Source organism: Nansenia antarctica, assembly GCF_963989245.1.
Source record: "Nansenia antarctica genome assembly, chromosome: 5".
Lineage (NCBI taxonomy): Eukaryota > Metazoa > Chordata > Actinopteri > Argentiniformes > Microstomatidae > Nansenia > Nansenia antarctica.
In genome coordinates, this window is record NC_137690.1 from 23148557 (window position 1) to 23170525 (window position 21969).

At 43.9% G+C, this 21969-nt stretch overlaps 2 protein-coding genes across 2 annotated transcripts in view; one reads left to right on the forward strand and one right to left on the reverse strand.

Annotated features, from left to right (window-relative positions):
* The first annotated feature begins 320 nt into the window (after positions 1-320).
* On the forward strand, positions 321-1966 carry rhbdd3 (rhomboid domain containing 3). The gene is made up of 5 exons (XM_080531209.1): positions 321-531; positions 648-1031; positions 1147-1273; positions 1407-1670; positions 1754-1966. Exons 1-5 carry the CDS (start codon positions 369-371, stop codon positions 1941-1943), a joined length of 1128 nt encoding a protein of 375 aa, XP_080387335.1. The 5' UTR covers positions 321-368; the 3' UTR covers positions 1944-1966.
* A 1568-nt stretch (positions 1967-3534) lies between these two features.
* emid1 (EMI domain containing 1) overlaps positions 3535-21969 on the reverse strand; it is a gene marked incomplete at its 5' end in the record, with an annotated part of 54734 nt that continues 36299 nt past the window's right edge. Inside the window, 13 exons of the mRNA XM_080531208.1 lie at positions 3535-3678; positions 4060-4150; positions 7465-7509; positions 7768-7812; positions 7903-7965; positions 8090-8142; positions 9301-9390; positions 11914-12021; positions 15094-15210; positions 15328-15372; positions 17392-17515; positions 17609-17670; positions 17871-17960. Coding sequence (XP_080387334.1) covers positions 3542-3678; positions 4060-4150; positions 7465-7509; positions 7768-7812; positions 7903-7965; positions 8090-8142; positions 9301-9390; positions 11914-12021; positions 15094-15210; positions 15328-15372; positions 17392-17515; positions 17609-17670; positions 17871-17960 — 1070 coding nt within the window. The 3' untranslated portion in view covers positions 3535-3541. The remainder of the gene's footprint in view (positions 3679-4059; positions 4151-7464; positions 7510-7767; positions 7813-7902; positions 7966-8089; positions 8143-9300; positions 9391-11913; positions 12022-15093; positions 15211-15327; positions 15373-17391; positions 17516-17608; positions 17671-17870; positions 17961-21969) is intronic.

Here is a 21969-nt window from a genome sequence, read left to right on the forward strand (position 1 = left end):
GATGAACAAACCAATGCTATGCCGTCTTTCCTGTGGGGGTGTACAAAACGTCTAAACGTCCGTTGTATACACATTTATTGGATATACCATGCAATAAAGCGCACTAAATAAAAATAAATAAATAACAAATGTATCGCAAGTGGTAAAAATGTGATTTGTCACGACGAAGAGTGTTAATCAATTTACAATAATTTTAAATGAACTTGTCCAAGAACGTAAACGGAAGTACAGTACCGATATTGGTCAAATAAAACCAGTACTGCTGGGAAACATTTCAGCTATGTAGGTATCAGGGGAACAAACAGTTCATATTTAAACGCATTATGGGAAAACCATTTAACCACAGTCAGTGCAAGCTCTAAATTACAATGCTTGACCGTATATGCTCATTATGGTTTTGGTTTGGATCAAATCGTCCTGGTTTCTTCCTGGGAACAACGTGTCTGTTGACTGTACTTGTGTTGGTGTGGCTTGGTGGCGTCCAGGCCAGTCTCAGTTTAGGCCCAGGTGGACAGTTCCCAGGATGCCGAGGTAATCTGTGAAATACACATATGGCATTTGTTGTTACTCCCAGTTATAACCTTCAAATAATCATATTTGCTGATGTATTTGAGTCTGAAATAGCAATGATCCGTTCTCTCACACAGATTTGTCACTGTATGCCTTCAGCCATGAGGAGCTGCCCTCTCTCCTCTACAATGCAGTTCTCCTGCTGTTGCTTGGACCTTGCCAGGAGCGACGCTGGGGCACTGTGGCTTTCCTTGCCCTCTCATTCCTGTCCATGGCTCTCCTGCCTCCACTGTATGCCCTTCTACTTTTCATTGGTGGGGATGAGGCTAGTCGGATCTGTGGCTACTCAGCCACCCAACTGGCACTCTTCACAGCCCAGTGCCGTCAGGTGACACAGAGGAAGCTGCTCAGATGTGTGCCAGTTTGGTTTCTGCCCTGGCTTTTGTTACTACTCAGTCTGGTGTTGCTTCCCAGTACACCTGCATTGCTTCACTTCTGTGCCATATGCATAGGGCACAATTGTATCCTTTACTGCTATTTTCCCACACAACAAATTATTGGAAAATGACTGAAAATATTGTTTTTGGTCCCTGCATTCTTCCATTTTTTCATTACTTATCTTAACATTGTTCAAAGATCGCCCATCTGTTATTGGAGTTTTGCAGCAAATAGAGGTTATCGGAATGTTCAACTTCCTCCCTTGTTGGGTCTATGTTCCCGTCTCCTCCAATTTCAGGTTGCCCACCTATTGTACCTTACCGAGGTGATTGAGAACATCTCATAAGTGGTCTCAGTGTCATAGCCACTTCTGATTTAGTGCTTACAAGCCAAGAGTTAGTTGAATGATATCTAACTCTTGAGTGTTGCCATATTAAACCTTTTGTTGTTCATTACAGATCTGGGTCACTTTCCCAGTCTGTCCTAATCGGGCAGACCGTTCCCCCAAACAGATCCCCTATGGAGGATCTGCAACCCTTGAACCCACCACCTGGGCCAGAGCCTTTGACACAGTGGTTGTTTGACAGGTCTGCAGCAGTGTCAGAGGCACAGTTATTGGAGGAGCAGATGTTGAGGGCTGGTATATTGGCCTCCTTACATGATGCCCCTGAGGACCCAGGGGCCAAAGTGGAAGTACCCAAATCCTCAGTATCCTCTCTCAGGTCAGTCAAATCAAATGGTCTCTGGTCCACATTCAAATGAAGTACTATTTGTGAGTTAACAAAGTATTATTTTTCCCTTTCAGGTTACAGCAGCTTGAGAAGATGGGATTCTCTACTGAGAAAGCTGTGGTGGCACTGGCAGCCTCTAAACAGCTAGATGGCGCCATCTCTCTGCTCATCGATGACAGGGTCGGAGAGGAGGCTGTTGTGACATCAAAGGCAAAGAGCCCTCTGCCACCTAGGAGACTGGGACACTGGGACAAAAAAATTTGATCTTGCATCATGAAATAGTTATATGCTTAGGTTTTGCTGAGCTAAACTTGGATTAAAACGTACACTGTGGGCCTTAGGGAATAAGATAGATCTGTAAATGACACTATCATCTTCACAGCAGCTGTGAATCGGGGGAGAGGACTGGAATCTTCTCAATCAATAGTGAGCCCTACTCAAAAGAAGCAGTGTACATAATCCTATGCCATTCACATGGTGTATAGTCTGTGTAGAGCTTGTATGTAATATGTTTTGTGTGTAAGTTATTGTCATTACGTTTATTCTGCTCGAAATGTTTGGTTATAGTGGTGTGTTTAAATAAATATCATAGTGAAAAGAATGAGGACAATTGGCCTGTTAAAAAACACAAAACAATTCTTTATTGTACCAACCAACTACAAGATTCTTACCATAACAATAACACACATTTCCAAGCAATTTGAAGAGGCCCAAAATGGAAAACACATGACTTTACACATATCAGCATACACAACGAAAAACTGCTATTGATAATTATTTTTAAATAATTCACAACATTCTTTTAATATAAGATAAGAAACAAACAATCAATTAAGCATGTTTTTATTGTGACAGAGAAATCAGTCTAAATATAAGAATGTAATAGTGGTACAAAATGACTTCAAGTTCCATCAACAGTTTCTCTACACCTTGTCTCAGTCAACAGTTTCTCTACACCGCTTAGGAGTAAGTAAATAGGAGGGGTCTGTTATTGACTGTTGATGTAGAAATGTGAGATGTTTAATAAAAGTGTCTATAACAAATCCTGTCTAAACAGAAAAGGCATATGACTGTCAATGAATCTGCACCCCTTAGTGCATTTTCCTGCGCTGTAGAATGCTGTAGGTTCATTTGACTCAAGTGTGTGTGTGTGTATGTGCCTGCGTGTGTTTGTGTGTGTTCATCCCATACCATTGTTAGAAACTCAATTCAGTGAGAAAGGTGTGTAATGTCTTCATCTTTATAGTGCACTACATAATATGGAGTAAAACAATATTATAGAGTTAAAACAAAAATAATATGAGAGGTTTGTTTGTGTATTTGTTTCCTGCATACTGTACAGTACATGCTCTTAAATAAGTATACCTCTGAGATTCCTGACATTGTCAAAACAAACTCTCAGAGCCAGCCTCTTCTTTCACACATGATCCCTCCTTTGCTCTCATTTAATGACCCTTATAATCCCCAAATGTTTTCAGTTGCTGAGCACCATTAAAGATTTTAAGCTTTTTATATTGGTTTTCCTTTTATCATAAGTAAATCTTTTGTGTGCTTATTTTCCTGAGGCCCCTAGGATAGTTTCGTTACACATTCTAGCAAAGCCACAAGGAAGAAACACTGAGAAAGCCTCTGGATCTACGGGGAAGCGTGTGTTGGTGTAGAGGTGGATGGTACTGGTTCCCAATGGATGTGGGCAGACTCCAGAGCACCAGTGGAGCTTCCCTGAGGTGTCCCCCACCTTTCCTCTGATGATACAGATAATAATATCTGTACAGATAATGTCTGGATCAGTGGAGCACCAGAGAGACCAAAAGGAGGGGAGCAGTTAGACACAGCCTGTGATCCTCAGAGGCAGCTGGAGGCTACTCTCCCCGAACCTTGGAGTCCGAAGACAGAGGAGGGGAGATGAGTCGATAAGGAAGGACTCCTGCCCGCTTATCTCTGTAGAAACTAGGGGATGCTGTGCCGAACGGACCATCTCCAGACCCTAGATCAGGCTCTGTTGAAGAAACAAATAGTTTGGGCCATGCTACCCTATCGATCAAAGTATGCAAAGAGAAATGAACCACTAAACAAACATGAACTCATTATTATTACATTATTAATTAACTAAACAGTTATATGGAGTTGAAATTAGTGGCTGGTGAGATATTCATCATCCTGCCTCAATATGATTTTATAGCTATTCGAATACATTATTTAAATCATCAGTTATTTAATGAAAATAATTCTACATAAAACAACATTTAATGTGATCCTTGTAAGCCTAATGGACCTCTCAATAGCCACTGTGCTCGAGCCTGTGGACAGGAGCACTGTGGCTAGAGTGGCAGAGGGCCAATAGAGACCAGGGGTGGTTGAGGATGGTTACCAGTGTTACCTGGCCAGATGATGGCCTCCAGCAGAGTCACCCTGCGAGCCAGAAGCTCCAGGTCTGCCTGCAAGTCTTGGAACATCTGCAAGCTAATATCCTATCAGAGAACAGTGACAATGGGGGCTGGGTGAGGGTTGGGAGGTGGATACAGCAGGCTTGGTCCTGGGGCTGCCTCCTGCCTGCTACTGTCCACATCCCCCATCCCCTATTCCCTGACCCAGGAGTGGAGGAGGTTGGGGATGAAACTCAGCCTCACCTGACCCCTGCCTAACGCTGACCCTGCCTCAGGCCTCCTACTCACCATGAATACCAATCATAGTCTCGAGGATTAAAACCCTCTCGGCTAAGATCTTCAGCGCTTCTCTGATCTGATGTATCCCGTCCCCCTGTGAACATAGATACAGCCGTCAAGGTAAGGAGCACAAGCCATACAAATTGCTCGCCACGGTGCAAGTCATTTTCATCAATCCATTAAGGCAGTTAGCAGGTTAAAACCAGTCCACGCACCCACATTGCACCCCTATACTTTATCCCTCCCCTACATCTCTCTTTCTCCCTCGTTCTCAGGCCATGCTGCCATACCAGGCCGGCCTTTGCCATGCTGGGCAAAAACAGCATGCACATCACAGGACTGCACCATGTTGTTGACAAAACAAAAGTGGAGTGGGCTGTCCAAGCCTTTAGGTTTGATCATGCCAATCACATTCCATTTGGACTTAATCTAGATGAGCAGCTATTCAACCAGGCAAGTATATAAGGCAAGTTTTTAAGGGGTTCCATACAGTAGTTACCACACAATTACCAAGTAACTACCAGGTACATACCAGTGGAACAGTAATGAAGTAAAGAGCTACACCTTTAATACAGCTGTGGTCATAATAGCTGCCAATCTGTCTCTTACTGTATTAAAAGACACTCACAGGAGAAAGCCAGTTTATTGTTTACAAATCAATATCTGGTTATTATGAATGGTCTACTGGCTTTGTGAGTCATCATCCCCTAAGGAATAAACATGACACTAAAAAGACGAACAGAGAAACACTGTCACAAGCATTCATGTTAGTGAGGGTTCATGTGAAATGCATGCACAGGATAGACGATGTTAGAGTCATACCTTAACAGTAGAAAAGGCAAGGTTTCATGTCAATAAATCATATCAATGACTTAGGTCCAGTTTATTTATGTTTGTTCAGGCTGTAGATCAGAAGCAGCTACAATAAGCAGCTCTACTGGTCCATGAATGATGAATGAGTGTTCAGGAGCGTCTGCTATGCACCCAGGAGTTAGGAGCATAACAGATAACAGGGCTATTGTTAGAGCACTGCAGAGAGGCATTTGCTTTTTTGGTTTGAGATACAATTTAGAACAACCTTGCCTGGTTACTGTGTTGTTGGTGTATTTGTACACTGTGTAAAACCTGTCAGTTTGCATGTCAGTTTAGCAAGCAAGAGTGAAATCATAAACAGTGCTGTAACAACGGATGGGACCATGCAGCCATGCATTGTGGGACACTAAAGGATAGCTGTATCCACTCACATCTCCAACCCCAGCCCACACCGCCCCACACACCCAGCACTAACCATCACCAAAACCTTCCCACAACTATATATGGAGTCATTTGGCATATACATTCCACACATAATAGGCTAACTGATTACTCAATGACAAGACCGAAATAGCATAGTTACTCATAGTTGAGATCTTATGATAATGACAAAATGGTTCATATAAGGTCAATATTATAGAAATACAAAAATATATGATATAGTAGAAATATCTACTAATGGACTTTCATTCTATGTGCATTTAATATGTGCTTTACATAAGTTGAGACTAACTTTCAACACATGAAACTATCATATAGGGAGCATGACCAAAATAGTGTTAGAAATACTGTATTACATGTTATTCTCTATTAACAGATTCTTAGAGATCTCTCCACTCTATCTCTTAGTCAGACAGCAAATGACTCAGCACGCGTGACGTGAGGTAGTAACAGCAGGCATGCGTGTGTATGTATATGCCAAAGTCAGATGCTGAGAATGTGACTGTGAGAGGTAGCCATGGAGACAGTAGCTTGCAGAGGGAGTCAGACAGCTTTAGGGGTCGGACAGGACAGTTTTTAAACAAGGGGCGGCAGTCCAGAGCACACCCCAAGGACCAAAAACACCACAACAACCACATCATCACCATCAAAAATAACACTCACATAAGGCACAGTAATCAGACTTTCACATGCAACAAAATGGTCACATACAAGTAATGAATCTACAAGATTATCGAAACAAGTGCAAGATAATGTGCAGGACAAAACCTCCAATAATATAGAAAATTGGACATTCATTTTATGAAAGAAAACGTACAAATATAAATATGTAATTGTGGTGATTGGAAACAGATCATAACAATGACCAATAGGGATGGGAATCGAGAACCGGTTCCAGTTGAAAAACATAATCGTAATAGTATGAGAATCGGAATCGGTTATAGATCGGTTATAGATTCCTCTTATCGATGCCAGCACGTTTTGCACATGCGCTGACAGTTGCGCAAAAAACGTATGTGTCATGATGACATTAAACTCTTTAACTTGCAACAAGGAGTCATGGCGGAGTCTGGGAAGAAACGGTCCAAAGCATGGCTTCATTTCACAAAGAAAAATGACAACATTGCTACTTGTAACATCTGTGAAATTATAATTTCAAGTAAGGCCGTCCCCGTTCGAAAATTCAGAGCACTGTGCTCTAGGAGCACTCAAAGCGCACACTGGGCGCTCTGACTGAAAAGACGGTTTGTCCTAGCATCTGAACATTCCAATCTAAAAATGTCGGAGCAAGTTGTTGCAAAATGTTATGGTTAGAGAGTATTATTCAACATGCATTTACGTGTAACAAAACAGGTAATAATCATAATTATACATAGGATGAATCAACGTTCATTTGAATGAATTTTATAAGATGAAAATGGCAACGTTAGTTAATGAGTATCTACTGTCTAACATCACTAAAATTAGCAACAGAAAGCTAGCTAACGTTAATGTTAACATTATCTTGAATCAAATCGATAAGCAGAATCGATAATGGAATCAGTATGAATAACATCTTATCAATTCCCATCCCTAATGACCAAGCATTGACTTGGTGTCATGTGATCTCACGATAACATGATTAAAATCCCTTACATTTAGATTGTTCTTGAAAAATGTGAAGGAGTCAAAGGAAAGGCAGTGGTTAGACAGACATAAGAAAAAATGTCTACATCAACACAGCAATTACAGTATATTGTGAGGAAATTTAAGGGTTGAATTTTTCAGTCTAGGTGTGGATTAACCCCTTGGTCCTATAAAGTCTATAAAGAGAATGTGAGGTACAGTCACAGGGTTAGCTCAGGCCCCAGCTCTGGCAGTCTTACCGGCAGGCCTTTCTGTCCTGGCTCCCCCTTGGCTCCTGCTATTCCCTGTCGACAAGCACAGACACCAGAACAATTGGACACAAGCGTTATCACTTTGAATGGAAATACTGTACTGCCTATGAAAATACTTAATAGTGACACAGCAGACATGAACAGAGCCCCTTCTCTGAGGTTGTGATGCCACACATCATCATGTTTTGTATAGTTTACTGTGGTCAATCAGGTGTGACATGTGTTGATCTTTCCCACACACATTTATTTTGGTCGTAAGGGCCACAGCACAGCAGGAAGTAGGTGGCTTACCGACTCTCCTCTGAACCCCCTCTCTCCTTGATGACCCAGAGGACCCTAGAGAGCCAAAGTCAAGTTAGAGGGAGATTTATCTCTTTGTCTGAGGGCAGACACTAGGTGTGATTTAGCCCTGTACATCATACTCACTCTCTCGCCGCGTTCTCCTTTTGGCCCAACGGGGCCCAATATCCCAGGAGCCCCAGACCTCCCCTGTTGACAAAGTCATAACACATCTGAAGAAATCTGTCTGTATGTTAGTATCTGGTTCCAATGATCTTAGTGTTGTATCATTCCACACTTTTACAGCCCATTATAGTCCAAAGAGAGAGCTTACATTCTGTCCTGGTGGGCCGGGAGGTCCTAACGGGCCTTTAGGACCAGAGGGACCTGCATGATGGGACAGAGGACGACTGTGAGCATTGAGCTGTAAAAGACATTTAGGTTGAGCTGCCTTCACACAGGCCACGAATTCAAATGTGTTGAAGAAAGGCAAATTGAAACTGAAAGTGGAGACAAAATAGAGGAGAGAAAAGTGGATAAAATAATGGAGATTGATGCCTAGGAGTTTCATATTACTTGTGTGTTTTGGAACAGCTGTAAAGTGAAATAATTGGATTATGCAAAAATATGTGGAATGTGTGACATAAACCACTGTGAAAGAGTATGGAAATAAGAAGTAAAGGTGAATATTGAAATTACTTTTATCTTTAGGTCTTATCGTAAGGCAGATCAAGAGCCGACCCAAGCTCACTCCTCTATCACTGCTCTCTCTCTGAGCAATAGTTATGGCAAACAAAACACAGGAATGGGACAGACTCATCTTGAGACATAATCAGATTGAACACTGTTGATGCAAACTGGGGGAAATGGGAGAGGAATGTAAGAATTCAATCCAACAGAAGAGAACTAGGAACAAATCCTAATTCCTCAAAAGATGGGATATGTATCAGTTATAAGAGACAATGATTAATTCTGCTAATAACTGAAAGAGGAACAGAAAAAGATACGCATTACTTTTCTCACTAAAATGACAAGACTTTGAAATGATTATGGTGACTGCTGGAGACAGACACTGACAGAGACACTGACAGACGCTGTTAAGGGCTCTGCACACAGCGTGCGATTTCTGTTGCGCGTCAACGTTCCATTTTGAAGTTTGAATGGAAGTCTATGAGAAAATCATAAAACATCGCATCCCAATGCACACAGCGTGCGATGCAATTTCTGTTGTATGTTCTCATAGACTTCCATTCAAACTTCAAAATGGAACGTTGACGCAGAGAAAGACAGGGCCGGCCGCTGGCATAAATACTCTATGCGGTTGTTTAGGGCCACAACCGCTAGAGGGGGCCACACTTTTGCTGTCGATTGAGAGCGAGCTGCCGTCAATCAAAAACTCTGCTACCACTTCCCCCCCCACCCCATTGTTGAAACACCGGTCAATCAAAAACTCTGCTACCACCGACCACCACAGCAACCACTTGGGCCGAAACAGACACTGACAGAGATACTGACACAAACATGGTAAGAGACAGCCATACTCACCAACAGGACCAGCAGGGCCCTGAGGCCCTGGAACAGGAGACCCTCGTGGGTCTGGGAAGGTGTTGGACAGGTACAGGTCTTTCCCCTGACCTATAGAGAACAGGTATATACTATGGGTGAGTGGGTCAAAAGAGTGATGAGAAGAACACAGACCGTCTTCACTACATTACAGAAAAGTACCTGCAGGGGGCGATGTTCTCACATGTGTGTTGTTCAAGTATCAAACAACACACTATCAAACAATTCAGTTTAAACTGTCTTTCTAAGGGTTAAACATATGAGATTTAGAGCTGAAACTGGGTTGCATTTGGGTTTTGGTGAAGAAAGTATATACATTGTGATAATGCAGCAGATTATTATTTTTTACAGTATCATATTCATAAAATATGTTGTATATAGTTAAACATGTTTACTTCATATCCAGTTGCGAAACGTGGTTGCTACAATATTTTAGACTTTTAAGAATTACTTTGCGTCACCTCCATTGACATATAGTGCTGACAGGGCACCTCTGAGTTGAGCTATATCAGTGAGGAAGAGGGCTAGGAAGTGAGTGAGTGATGATGGAAGTGTGTGGTTTTTCAGTTGTCTCAGGCTGACAGTAGTTCACTGTTACCAACCTGTTACTGTGCTGATGGAGTGCCACAGAACAGGGGAGGAGAAGGCCTGTCAGCAAGACTCATCCTCCAGCTGCCACACTGCCTCTGATCCCTGTACCCCATGACTAACAATAGCTCAGGAGGAGAGGACACATACAAACCACCCCCTCTCTCGCTGCCTGTCTGTCCGTCTCCACAGAAACACTCTCTCTACATCTCCAACTCCTCCACTACAACACTCACTGTCTATTTGTCTCCATCTCTCACTGGCCCTTTCCAACCATTATTTCCTCCGTCCTGAATTAAAGACAATGCTGTGAGAGGGCTCGGATTTCTTAGTGAGCCAGGTATAGGCAGGAACCAATGAGATCTCTATCAGATACAGCAGACGACTCAGTAGCCCCACATTTATGACAGCTGGTGAAAGGAGGAACAAGGCGGCAACCAATCAAAATGTTCTGAAATAGATTACAACGTTGTTGAACATCACAACACACACTCGCTAGTCAAGCCAAAATATTGCAATTCAATGGATTCAGTGATCCTAATCCCCACTGCTACCGAGTTAACTGTAACACTATTTTACATTGTTAGCAGGCTCACAAAACAAGCTGTGTTAGTTGACTAGCGAGTGTGTCGTTGATTTTTTTTGAAAATGTATTTACATGTTTTCAAAATAAAAGTCTGAACATTAATTCGGCTGCCGAGTTGTTACCCCATTCACCACATTTGTTCAGAACTGATATAATAGAGTACATTATCATCCTCAGACAGAACAAGGCTGTTTAGCTCTCTCCTCTCTACTTGTTGTGCCTCTGCCCTGTCTGAAGGTAGGAGGGCTGCGTCCCATTATGCTGCAGGGTATTTCAGCCTCCAGATCCAGACGGAAAAGACAATAAGCCAGTGTTTTCCTAAGGAAGCTCAACACAGAACCTGTGCTTCTGTTCCTTTCACTTTGATGTGTGAGAAATGGATCAGAATCCCAGAATTCTAAGTGTCAACCTTCATTTACCTGCAGCTAGGACTTTCCATCTGTCAATCTACAACTCTTTCTATATTTCTAGCTTCTCACATGTCATTGCACTGCCTATGCATACTCTAACCTTGAATATGGCTGTAGGAGCCCCTCACCCTCCTCTCCCCCTCAGCTGTTGAAGCTGTGCACATCTGGAAGTGGTTGAGTGACATCAGCGGCGGACAGGTCCTTATCCCAGCATGTGGTGTTTGAGTCTAGCCTTCGCCCCTCTCTCCCCAGACTCTTGACCCTCTCTACCCCAACTAAATGACCTTCACTTCAGTCTTTTTTGGCAGGTAGACAGGGGAGAGGGAGTGACCGTTAAAACACACAGCATGCATTTGACTCTGTAATAACTCATTACTTCTATTCTTTATGCCTCTCCTTCTTTTACTCTCTCTCCTCAAATTCAAAGAAAAGATCAACAACAACCGCCACAACGTAAAAACACACATTTTAAATGACTGGGAACCTGTTTCTTTCATTGAAATAATAGCACTAGTGGGGGCATTAAACGGTATTCATATTCCTAACATCACTCTTATCAGCTGGCACCTTTCACTACTATCTCTACAGCTTCACTCATTTGGACTCAAGGCAAATTGATTCTGTGTGGACTGAGGTCACTTCCTCTGGTTTGGCCCAGAAAAAGACCACCTATTGTGAGGAGGGGGGTTGGGTGGCTGTCTGACAAGGATGGACTATCCATCTGGATTTTCACCTTTGGGACATTTCCAAGTTCATAACATTGGGGTGTGAAAACTCATGAATGGCCAAAGAATGGTTCACCATTTCCAAACAAATCCAGTGAATGGAAAATTGACCGAAACCAGCATGAACAATAGACACAAGGAACAATTAGTGTTGTGACACACACACTGGTTCAAAATACATTCTAATTGGAAGCAAACTATTTAATTGATGTGGTTGTACTTATCTAATGTGACTAGTGTGGTGCCCTGAGCATGGTGGTGCATGGTGTGGCGGTGCTTGTCTTACCATGGTCTGAGTTAGGGATGCGAGCACTGGCTGGGGCTGGGGGTCCGGGGGGTCCTGGAAGGCCAGTTAGACCCCTCTCTCCTGGGAGACCTTGGGGACCACGGGGGCCTGAGTTGGAGGTAAAATAGACCACATTGTTATGCTGAGTGAAGTTGGTGAAGAGACATCTAGACACCTCTTGTTTGGTATATCATATATATACACTCATGATTTCAATGTCCAGATAAGGCCATGACTCTGATCTTCTTCACCAACACCTTATTTTAGACCAACCTTTGTATTCTCTGTACCTCCTTTTAAGTAATTTTTTCTGAGTGGGGCAGTCCCACTCATATTTTTCTTTTTTATTGTGATAGAGACAGTAGAGATTTGACAGGAAGGATGGGTGAGAGAGAGAGAAGGGATGACATGCAGGAGATGTCCGCGGCCTGAACCAGGAACCCTGCGGTTACGTGGTCAACGCTTAGTCCGCTACGCCACCTAAGCGCCCCTCTCATTTTACTATTGTGTTCTACTTCTTAGATGGAGCTGTGATCGAGAGAATCCCTTGTCTGGCATGTTTACTAACGGCACAAGTTGTTTGTGTGGTGCGAGGTATGGAGACATGTAATAGTGAACGGAAAGGGCCATTATGTGAGGCAGGCAATGGGAGACGGGGGTGTACAGGCTGTGAAACTGTGTTCCCCTGTAATTAACAGGAGGAGGGCGCTTAATGGCCGTGCGCTGGGAGCTCAAAGGGGGACCTGGGAAAACTCAAATAAACACCATTAAACGCTGGAGCGTATTAGCAGCACTGGCGCATAATAAATTAAATGTTGCCTGGGTCTGAACGAGCCGATTTGTGTGCATAACTTGTCCCCACAAGCCAGCGAGAGTGTTCCCCTCACACCCACACAGATCTTTTCTTAATGTTAAAAAGAAGAAAGAAAAGCTGAAATGTGACTTGCCCAGTGTCCCAGCTGGATAATCCAGAAACCCAAACAAAGTGCCTCACCTCCCCACCACTGCAATATCTGACCTCATTGTTTGCACTTTCCTGAGGTAATGCTATGCTCGAAATGCCCCCACACTCCCTGCATCACACACGCACACACATTCATCCATCTATATAAATCTGTTACTTTCATTGTGTTACAATGATTGAATTAGCAATTATGAATAACTTGGCGTAATAATGTGTAATGTTTTTACAGAACTGATTGGATATGACACTTCACTGATTCATTTTCACTTTGCTTTGGTAAATATTGCAGCATAATTAACTGTGTTTTGGTTCTGCTCTGGCTCAATCCCACCTGAAAGACCATGACCTATGGTCAGCACAGTAGGGCAGCTGAGTAGTCAAAGTGGCTCTGCAGAGTCTTTATGTTAGTATGACTTTACTTTCAAACAACTCTTCATTTTTCTTGCAGAATAATGTGGCCCTGCAGCAGCTGTGGGCCACAGTATCAAGGTGTGAATAAAAAAAATGAAACCCTACATGGGAATCAGGGTTTGTGTGTGTGTGTGTGTGTGTGTGTGTGTGTGTGTGTGTCTCCTTGTGTGTGTCAGAGAGTCCTGGTTCTTCTGTACAGGAAACATATGTCCTCTCTCTGTGCTGATTCAGGGAAAAACAACCCAAAACACATTACTGTGCGACTGGACAAGCTCCCTCCCAAACCTCACACTGCTTCACTGCTGGAAAAGTGGCAGGTCCTATATGTGTGTGTGTGTGTGTGTGTGTGTGTGTGTGTGTGTGTGTGTGTGTGTGTGTGTGTGTGTGTGTGTGACTCAGTCACCCCATGACGCTTTATGAATTTGTCTTTTATGTTAAGTTTACGTTTTCATCACTTTTGAGCTCATTAATACTCTCTCCTTGTACCCCTCGAACTGGAACTCTATCCACCAAACATGCTCGGGATTTGAGTGACATTAATAGTCAATGTTAATGTTTCTCTTTTGGCCAATGTAAAAGAAACAAAAATGACACATATGGGAAGAACATAGTTTGGGATACCATTGTGCCCCTCTGTGAATACACATGAAATAATGAAGATAGGAAAAACAATAACACTACAGACATATGGAAGGCATAAGGACCTAGGGCTTGTATACATAGCTCATGTTCATTTCAGATTGGATTCACATGGTGCTTCTCAGAATGTGGGTTTGTAGTTTAACTTTGGCTCTAAATCTCATTTCTACCCAGCAGCAGGCGCAGAGCAGGGGTCATATGTCACTTTGAGAAGGAGGGGCACTCACTGTATGTTCCATAAAGAGAGGAACCTCAGCCTGCAGCTGGAACAGATGTTATGACAAACCTATATTACTATTTATTTGATTATAATTTAAGTCATAACCGCCTGGGGATTTGTTGTTTTCAAACTATTATTTATTATTTGTCCGTAACCATTGACCATAGAATATAAGCAACAGATTTATGCTTAACTTTATGTTCTTGAACGACTCTGGTTGGTCAGCAAGAACAACAGCGTATATTGTGAGCCATAGGGGAGTTTTGTGTAGTCTGAGGACAAATATTTTGGCAGCTTGCTGGAAACCAGTGCTGAATCAGCAAACTCCACATTTAGTAACTGTTATGTTTGAAAAGTCAACACAAAGAAAAAAACATACATTCCTGTAAGTTATCACCACGCTATCCTCAGAGGAAGCTGGTGGGTTGTTCGTGGACGACACATGGGTTTGTGGAATGGTCGAGTGGTTTTATAGAAAGGCTCTGGTGTCATAAGTCAGTTTGTAGTGATAAATCGGATTTACTTTTTTACATTGTTTCAGGTCCTTGGTAAATAGGACGTAAAAGGCTCTTGTTTGCTCTGGGGAGAGTATTGTCACCTTTGTGTCTCAGACACAATGAATTAAGTGGGTGGGCATACATACAATCTCCCTGTCCCCACATTGATCTTTACGACTATTAGGACAAACTGTGTCAACGTCTTGTAAGACAAGGTGCATGTTTGACAATGCAAACAGCACAATCAACTGTCAACAAGGCATAGCATGCATATGATCATCATGAAACACCTGTGATTCCTACTGTGAACTGTACCTCTATCTGTTCTCATATTGCAGCCAAATACAAAAATATTCATTATATTTGCGGCTTACCCGCCTTACCCAATTAAATCAATGCTAGTCGAAATCACAAACTGGGTCATCATCTAGTTATTTGAAATATCTTACCCATTGGTCCTGAGGTTCCCTTAGATCCTGGTGACCCATATGGGCCCCTCACCCCAGCCTCGCCCCTAGGCCCACTGGGCCCACTGGGGCCTGGCAGCCCCCGTAACCCAGTCTTCCCTGAGCAAAGAAGACACAGGCATGAGTACACATGCTGCCACACTGACACACCCAGTTACATAGAACAGTGTGTCAAACATTCATGCAATGGCAGAGGACTTCACTGTTCAGGCTTACCATCTTGACCAGGGTTACCATCTGTACCGCTCTCGCCCTGTGGTCCTGAGTGTGAGGAGGAAACAGAGGTATGACAGTAAGCGGACCAGGGCCCAAGGACAGGGGGAGAGAGAGGAAACTTCATTATAGGTGGGGCATTGGACAACAGATCCCAGAGGTGAAGGGTCACCAGCAGTGGGAGGGCAGCTCAGCTCTGCTGCCGTGGAATAGGCCTTGCTGACAGACAGAGCACTGGGATGTTCATTGGGATTACAGGGGTGCATGGGAGATTACAACCCCAATGTCACATATGGACAGGCACGCGGGAAGGTATTTTGACTGGGGGTGCTGAGGTGCTGTCTATATACGCTACAGGGAAAAAAATTGCCAGGGAAAAAATTATAACGATTTCTCTCCCTTCCTCTCGCTGATTGCTCGTTCGCTCACACGCACACAGTGGCATAACGACGGGCCCCAATGCACGGGCAATAATAGTTAAGCACGCACGCATGCACCCACACACTACAAAGACGTAACGTTAAATATTTTACCAACAATGTGTTGGAATTTACAGTAATTTCCACTCAGCTCACAGTGTCCCACAATGTCCACAAACATGATGTTGACCATTATTACAGACAGCACTCCATGTCGATTGGTATTGCATCTTAGCGGAAGCCCTTCGCTGCCGAAGAATCGGATGGATCTGAATATCAGTTCTAATACGTTTCTGGCCGTCTGTTGCTCTTTCTCAACAACGTCCGACAGTAGAGCATTAATGGGAGTGTTGTTAAGCGAAGCAAGCAATCTCACCGATTCTGAATGTATGTCAGACATCTCGTGTTGGCTAAACTTACAAAAGCCTCCTATTGTAAATGCACTTGTCTTTCTGTCGTGGTGCCTTAACCCCTTCTCTATATAGCTTTACTGCAAGAGAAGCAAAGAACAGGGTCTCTTTCAGTGACATAATGCAACCATTTCCACCTGGTAAACCAGCTTTTTTTAAATGAAATGAAACTCGAATGTCTCTGTTCCAATTTTCCTCCCAGGAAAACGTATGTCTGGTCGACACGGCTCGTCAAACGGGGGTGGGGGTGGGGGTGTCAAGACTCGGATGTCAAGTCCCTAGCAAGATATGACCATGTGATCACTAACATTAAAACTAACAAACACATTTTTACATTTATTACAAAAAACACATTTATTTTTATTCCCAAAAGCAACAATTAGTTATTATATTGTTTTAAATTATTGTTTGAATAATATTTTTATTTTAAAAATTCAGGCAGGAGGAGCTCCTTCTGCTTGCCGCTAGGGGGTGCTGCAGCACCCTCAGCACCCCCCTTCCCGCGTCCCTGCATATGGAGTAAAGCTTTTCCTTAGCATCAACACAGGCTCTATCTTAAACCATTTTGTTAGACTTCTACCAACGTCTCTACTTAAATCAAGTAATAATCAGTAATCAGTCTCTCTCACCCCAAAAGGTTTGCTGATAGAGTTCACATTCAGTGCTTTTATTCAATGCATACTGCACAAGTGAAGTATGCATTTTTCAATTGGCCTCACAATGCTGCCAGGGATGATCTTAACCTGGGAGAGGTATTGGCTAAAACAGATTTGAATGTAATTGGATGGAAATTGATACCCTATTGAAAAGGCTTTCGAAAGTGCAGTAGAGCACTCTCTTTTTAGCTGAAGCCAAAGCTGGGCTCAGCTCCAGGGAAGGAGCAGGCTTTCATGCCCTGAAGTGTTCACTTTCCACACAGCCACAGAACCCTGAAAGTGAGCAGCACAGACAACTGAACTCGGACTAGGTTAGAGGAAATGAGTGTGTGTGTGTGTGTGTGTGTGTGTGTGTGTGTGTGTGTGTGTGTGTGTGAGTGTAACAGAGGAAATAGGATATGAGGGGAGGAGAGCAAAGTACAGAGTCAATGTAGAAATAATAACTGCACATGGAGAGAGCTGTGAAGAGTGATTTCTCGCTCACTTCTAAATTGCGAACCACTGCACTTGTCAAAATTAAATAGGCATACATTGGTGTACTGAAAACCTGGCCATACATGGGTGGAACAGATGTGAACCTACCTACAGGTCCCTGTTCACCAGGGGATCCTCTGGCTGGTGGAGCCCCCACCTGAGTGGAGGACTCTGTTGCAGTTACCCCTTTGCCCTGTAGATGCCGATGAGGGGTGGAGGCCAGCAGCTGGACCTGATGGAATGAAACAGAACATGACAAAGGCTTTTCTAGAGAAAACTATTTGTGTGAAAAAGCAATTGACAAAGACCACGAGTGTATGTTTACCTTTGCTTCCAGTGAGTTGAGTCGATCTGTCATGGCTATGATTCGACTGCAGTTCAGGCAACCTAGAGAACAGAGACAGACAGATTTGTGGACTCTCGGTGTATGGAGGGCTGCAATTGTTATTCCAATGACTAGTGAATACGGACAAGATCGGGCCAGAAAGTTAAAACAGTAGGAGGAATGGGATCCTAGTAGTTGTGACATTATCTAATGAGACATGTGGTCCCATTAGGAGAGACAGTGATAGGAAAATGGTTCTTACTGGAGAGCTGCTCCCCTGTGCGAGCTGGCGGTCGCCGGAGTGTAGACGGCTTCCTCACCGCCTCCTGAGCCCTCAGCTGGTTCCCTGACTCTGAAGAGGAAGAGGAAGAGGAAGAGGAATCAGGTCAGAGTGACCACACATGGAGGTCACACAGTTGTCATTCCGGTACTGTGTACAAAGCCAGTGATGGCTGTGAGCATGGCCCTGATGAGCAGTCAGACATTCAGGCAACACAGGAAAAATATTCCTTTGAGTCAATTTCTGAATGCTCAGACAGTGGGGGGTGAGAGTGTCTTCTATTATTTTTATTTAATTCTATTGTCATTATTCAAATGATTTGGCAATATTAATATGTTTGTTTACACAATGCAGGAGTCTACTTTCACTGCTTGGGAGAGTTCTGCTCTGAAAGATGTGGACAATAAACTCCCTGATGCCTGCAGGGAGACATGGGGCTGTTTTCTATCACCAGGTGACCTCAAAGACCCCCCCAGCCCTGGTGGGCAGACCCAGCAGGTACAGTGGGGGAAATACGTATTGAACACATCAACATGTTGTCCAGTAAATGTATTTCCAATGAGCCTATTCAAGTGAAATTTGCACCAGACTTTGATATTAACTCAAACAATCCAGACCAAAAATATAAACATGAAAGTCCATATTATGTAAACAATGCTATGTGTAATAAAGTGGAGGGTGATGATGCCAGTGCTCTGTATGAAGTGCACACAGCATGCAACATGCCTCACGGAGCCCCATCCATAACTATAAAAAAACATAAACACAAACACAACAACACACAAAACAAAAGATGGATTTTGCCAAGCCTCTTTTCATTTAGGCTGTTTTTTATTGAATATTAAAATGTGATGCCCGGGAGAGGGAGTTTGTAGGCAAACAATAGCCTCCTTGTATTGTGAGGAGAATGGGCAGTTTCAGCTCTCTTTCTGTCTTGCCTTCATTTTATGAAGTGTGGGTGTTTGTGTTGCTGGGTTTGGGATGTTTTGAATGGACAGACATTTGTGGAGCTCTGAGACTGACTCCTTTGTCTGTGTTGGTCTGGTTCTGTAAGCCCAGCCAGGTGCTCCAGACACTAACAAGAGGCCGGGGTTCAGCACCTCATTAGAAGCCAGGCAGCATGTCCACTCAGTGTGGCTGTACCCAAAAGCAAGTCGCTAGCCAAGGCAGACATAAAATGGCACCTGCAGCCTTTACAGAGAGGAAGACAAGACCATTCCACTGCTCCACAAGCTCACACAATCTCTCTCATACACTTACAGCCACACTTACTGTAACATACACTGTAACATCACTGAACACTTGATTAGGAACACTATACTAATACTGGGTAGGGCTTCCCTTTGCTCTCAAAATAGCCACAATTCTTTGTGGCATTGATTCCACAAGATGCTGGAAATATTCCATTGAGATTCTGGTCCATGATGACATGATTGCATCACAGAATTCCTGTAGATTTTTCTGGTGCACTTTCAAGCTGTGAATCTCCCATTCTACCACATATCCCAAAGGTGTTCTATTGGATTCGGATCCGGTGACTGGGAAGACCTCCGAAGAACACTGAACTCATTGTCATGTTCATGAAACCAGTTTGAGGTGACTTTTGCTTTGTGACATGTTGCATTATCATGTTAGAAGTACACATTAGAAGATGGGTACATTGTGGCCATGATGAAGGGATGCCCATGGTCAGCAACAATACTCAAATAGGCTGTGGCATTCAAGCGATGATTGATTAGTATTAATAGGCCCAAAGTGTGCCAAGAACACATTCCCCACACCATTACACCACCTGAATGAATGAGAAGGTTTACAGGTGTTCCTAATAAAGTGTTCCGTGAGTGTATATCTTATGTACTAAGCCTGACAGTGAGGGCCAGACAGAGATATAAAGAGTTCATTTTCAAGGGCGGAAAGATAGTGGGAGTGAGCAAAAGCCAAGATGGGTTGAGGCAGTGTTAGAACAAAGGAAAGTTGTAGAGAGAGTGCCCACAGAGAAGGTCAACGAGCAGTGTGAAAAGGACAGAACACTTGGCGTTGTGTAAATTGAGACTGCTCCAGTCATTTGGCCTAGACCTTGATTTCCAATGTTTTGTATTATAGGCTTCCTCTGGGGGTTACTAGTGCATGTACAAATTGAACAGCATTAGTGCTGAGAATGTCAAGAAATGGCATGTATTGAGGAATGTGTAAAGAAATACAGCTAAAAGAAAAACCTGTCTTTCTACATTTCAGTAAGAATGTGCAAATTTGCGGTAAACCTCATACTGGGAGTGAACACGCTCTTTGTTCTGCTCCATTTCCGTCTGTCTGTGTGTGTGTGTGTGTGTGTGTGTGTGTGTGTGTGTGTGCGTGTCGTCTCAGTGGAAGTTTCCTATGGAGCCAGGCCCATATTGATGGTTGTGTCCGATTTCAAATGGGTTCGCGATTGAAAATATACCCCTAGCACTAAGCACATCCAACCCAGCCTCCCTTTTCAACAGCACCTCTTTTTTCTCTTAACTATAGAACTTTAAAATGCCACGATCCCTTCACCCACACTCAAACACATTGTCTTAAACATTCAGCCGTCTTTGGCACTCAGACAAATATCCCCCAAGCAATCCAACCCCCCCGACTTTCATTCTCTTTCTTTCATTCTCTCTCTCTCTCTCTTTAAAAATGTAGAGGTTAACAAGACTACTCTCTTCCCCAATCCCCAGTGACAGCGTCCTAGAAGCATGGGGCCTGTGTGTGCGTCTGTGTCTGTGTGTGTGTGTGTGTGTGTGTGTGTGTGTGTGTGTGTGTGTGTGTGTGTATGAGGGATGACTTGGATGTGCTGAGTGGGATATATTCAACTGGGCCAAGAGTAATAACATCACAGCTAATGAACCCTCCCTGACGGACATGGTTCAGTGTCTCCACTCTCTATTTTCACACTTGGCTAATTGCCCTGCTGGGGTCGGTCAAGGGAGTGCTTTTGACCTTTGACCCTGAGTTGCTCTGAGCCCTAATCAGTGATTGAATCAGCGGTCTTCATTAGAGGAGTCCCCTGTGGAGAGTGGAGGGGGCCAGATTCCGTCCTGACATCAGCTCCGGCTCTGGTTCCATGCTCCGGCCAGGGGGCTGACTGGACGGGACATACAGCGTACGGAGTTTGTAGACTACAATTCAGCATTCAATAGCATAGTCCCCTCCAGATTCGACAGCAAGTTCAGGGACCTAGGCATCGACCCCTGCCTATGCAACTGGATCCTGGACTTTCTGTCGGACTATAAAGTGGTGAATATGGGCTCTAAACCTCCGCCCCTCTGACCATCAGCACAGGAGCCCCCCAAGGCTGTGTCCTAAGCCCCCTCCTCTACTCCCTGTACACCCACAACTGGGTGGCCACTCACAGCTCCAGCACGGTGATCAAGTTCACCGATGACACGACAGTGATTGGTCTGACCACCGACGGCGACGTTGACCGCATGGCTCAGTACTGCCAGGTTAATAACCTCGTTCTCAACGCCGCCAAGACCAAGGAGCTGGTGGTGGACTTCAGGGAGAAGAGGCAGGCAAGACCCCATCACCATCAACAGGTCTGCTGTGGAGAGGGTTAACAGCATCAAGTTCCTGGGGGTTCAGGATCAACGACCTCACCTGGGATGAACACACCAACCAGATGGTGAAAAAAGCACAACGTCGCCTCTTCCCTCAGGTGGCTGAAAAAGTTCAGTTTAGGGCCTAAGATCCTAGAGATTTTCATAGGCACTACCTAGAGCATCCTGATGCACCCTGCCTGGTACGGGCGCTGCAAAGAGTAGTGTGGACAGCTGAGAAGATCAGCAGATGTGAGCTTGCCTCCATCCATGACACCTACAAGGACCGGTGTGTCAGAAAGGCCCTCAGGATCATTAGGGACCGCAGCCACCCCAATCAGAAACTGTTTGAGCTATTGTCGTCGGGAAAACGGTACCGAAGCCTCAGGGCTAAAACCCAGGGGCTAATTTCCCCCAAGCAATCAGGCTCACACTGGAAGAATACATAAGTCTGCTAACCAGCCCCACACACACTACAAAAATGAACATATTACAGTATTATTATCTACTGCACACCA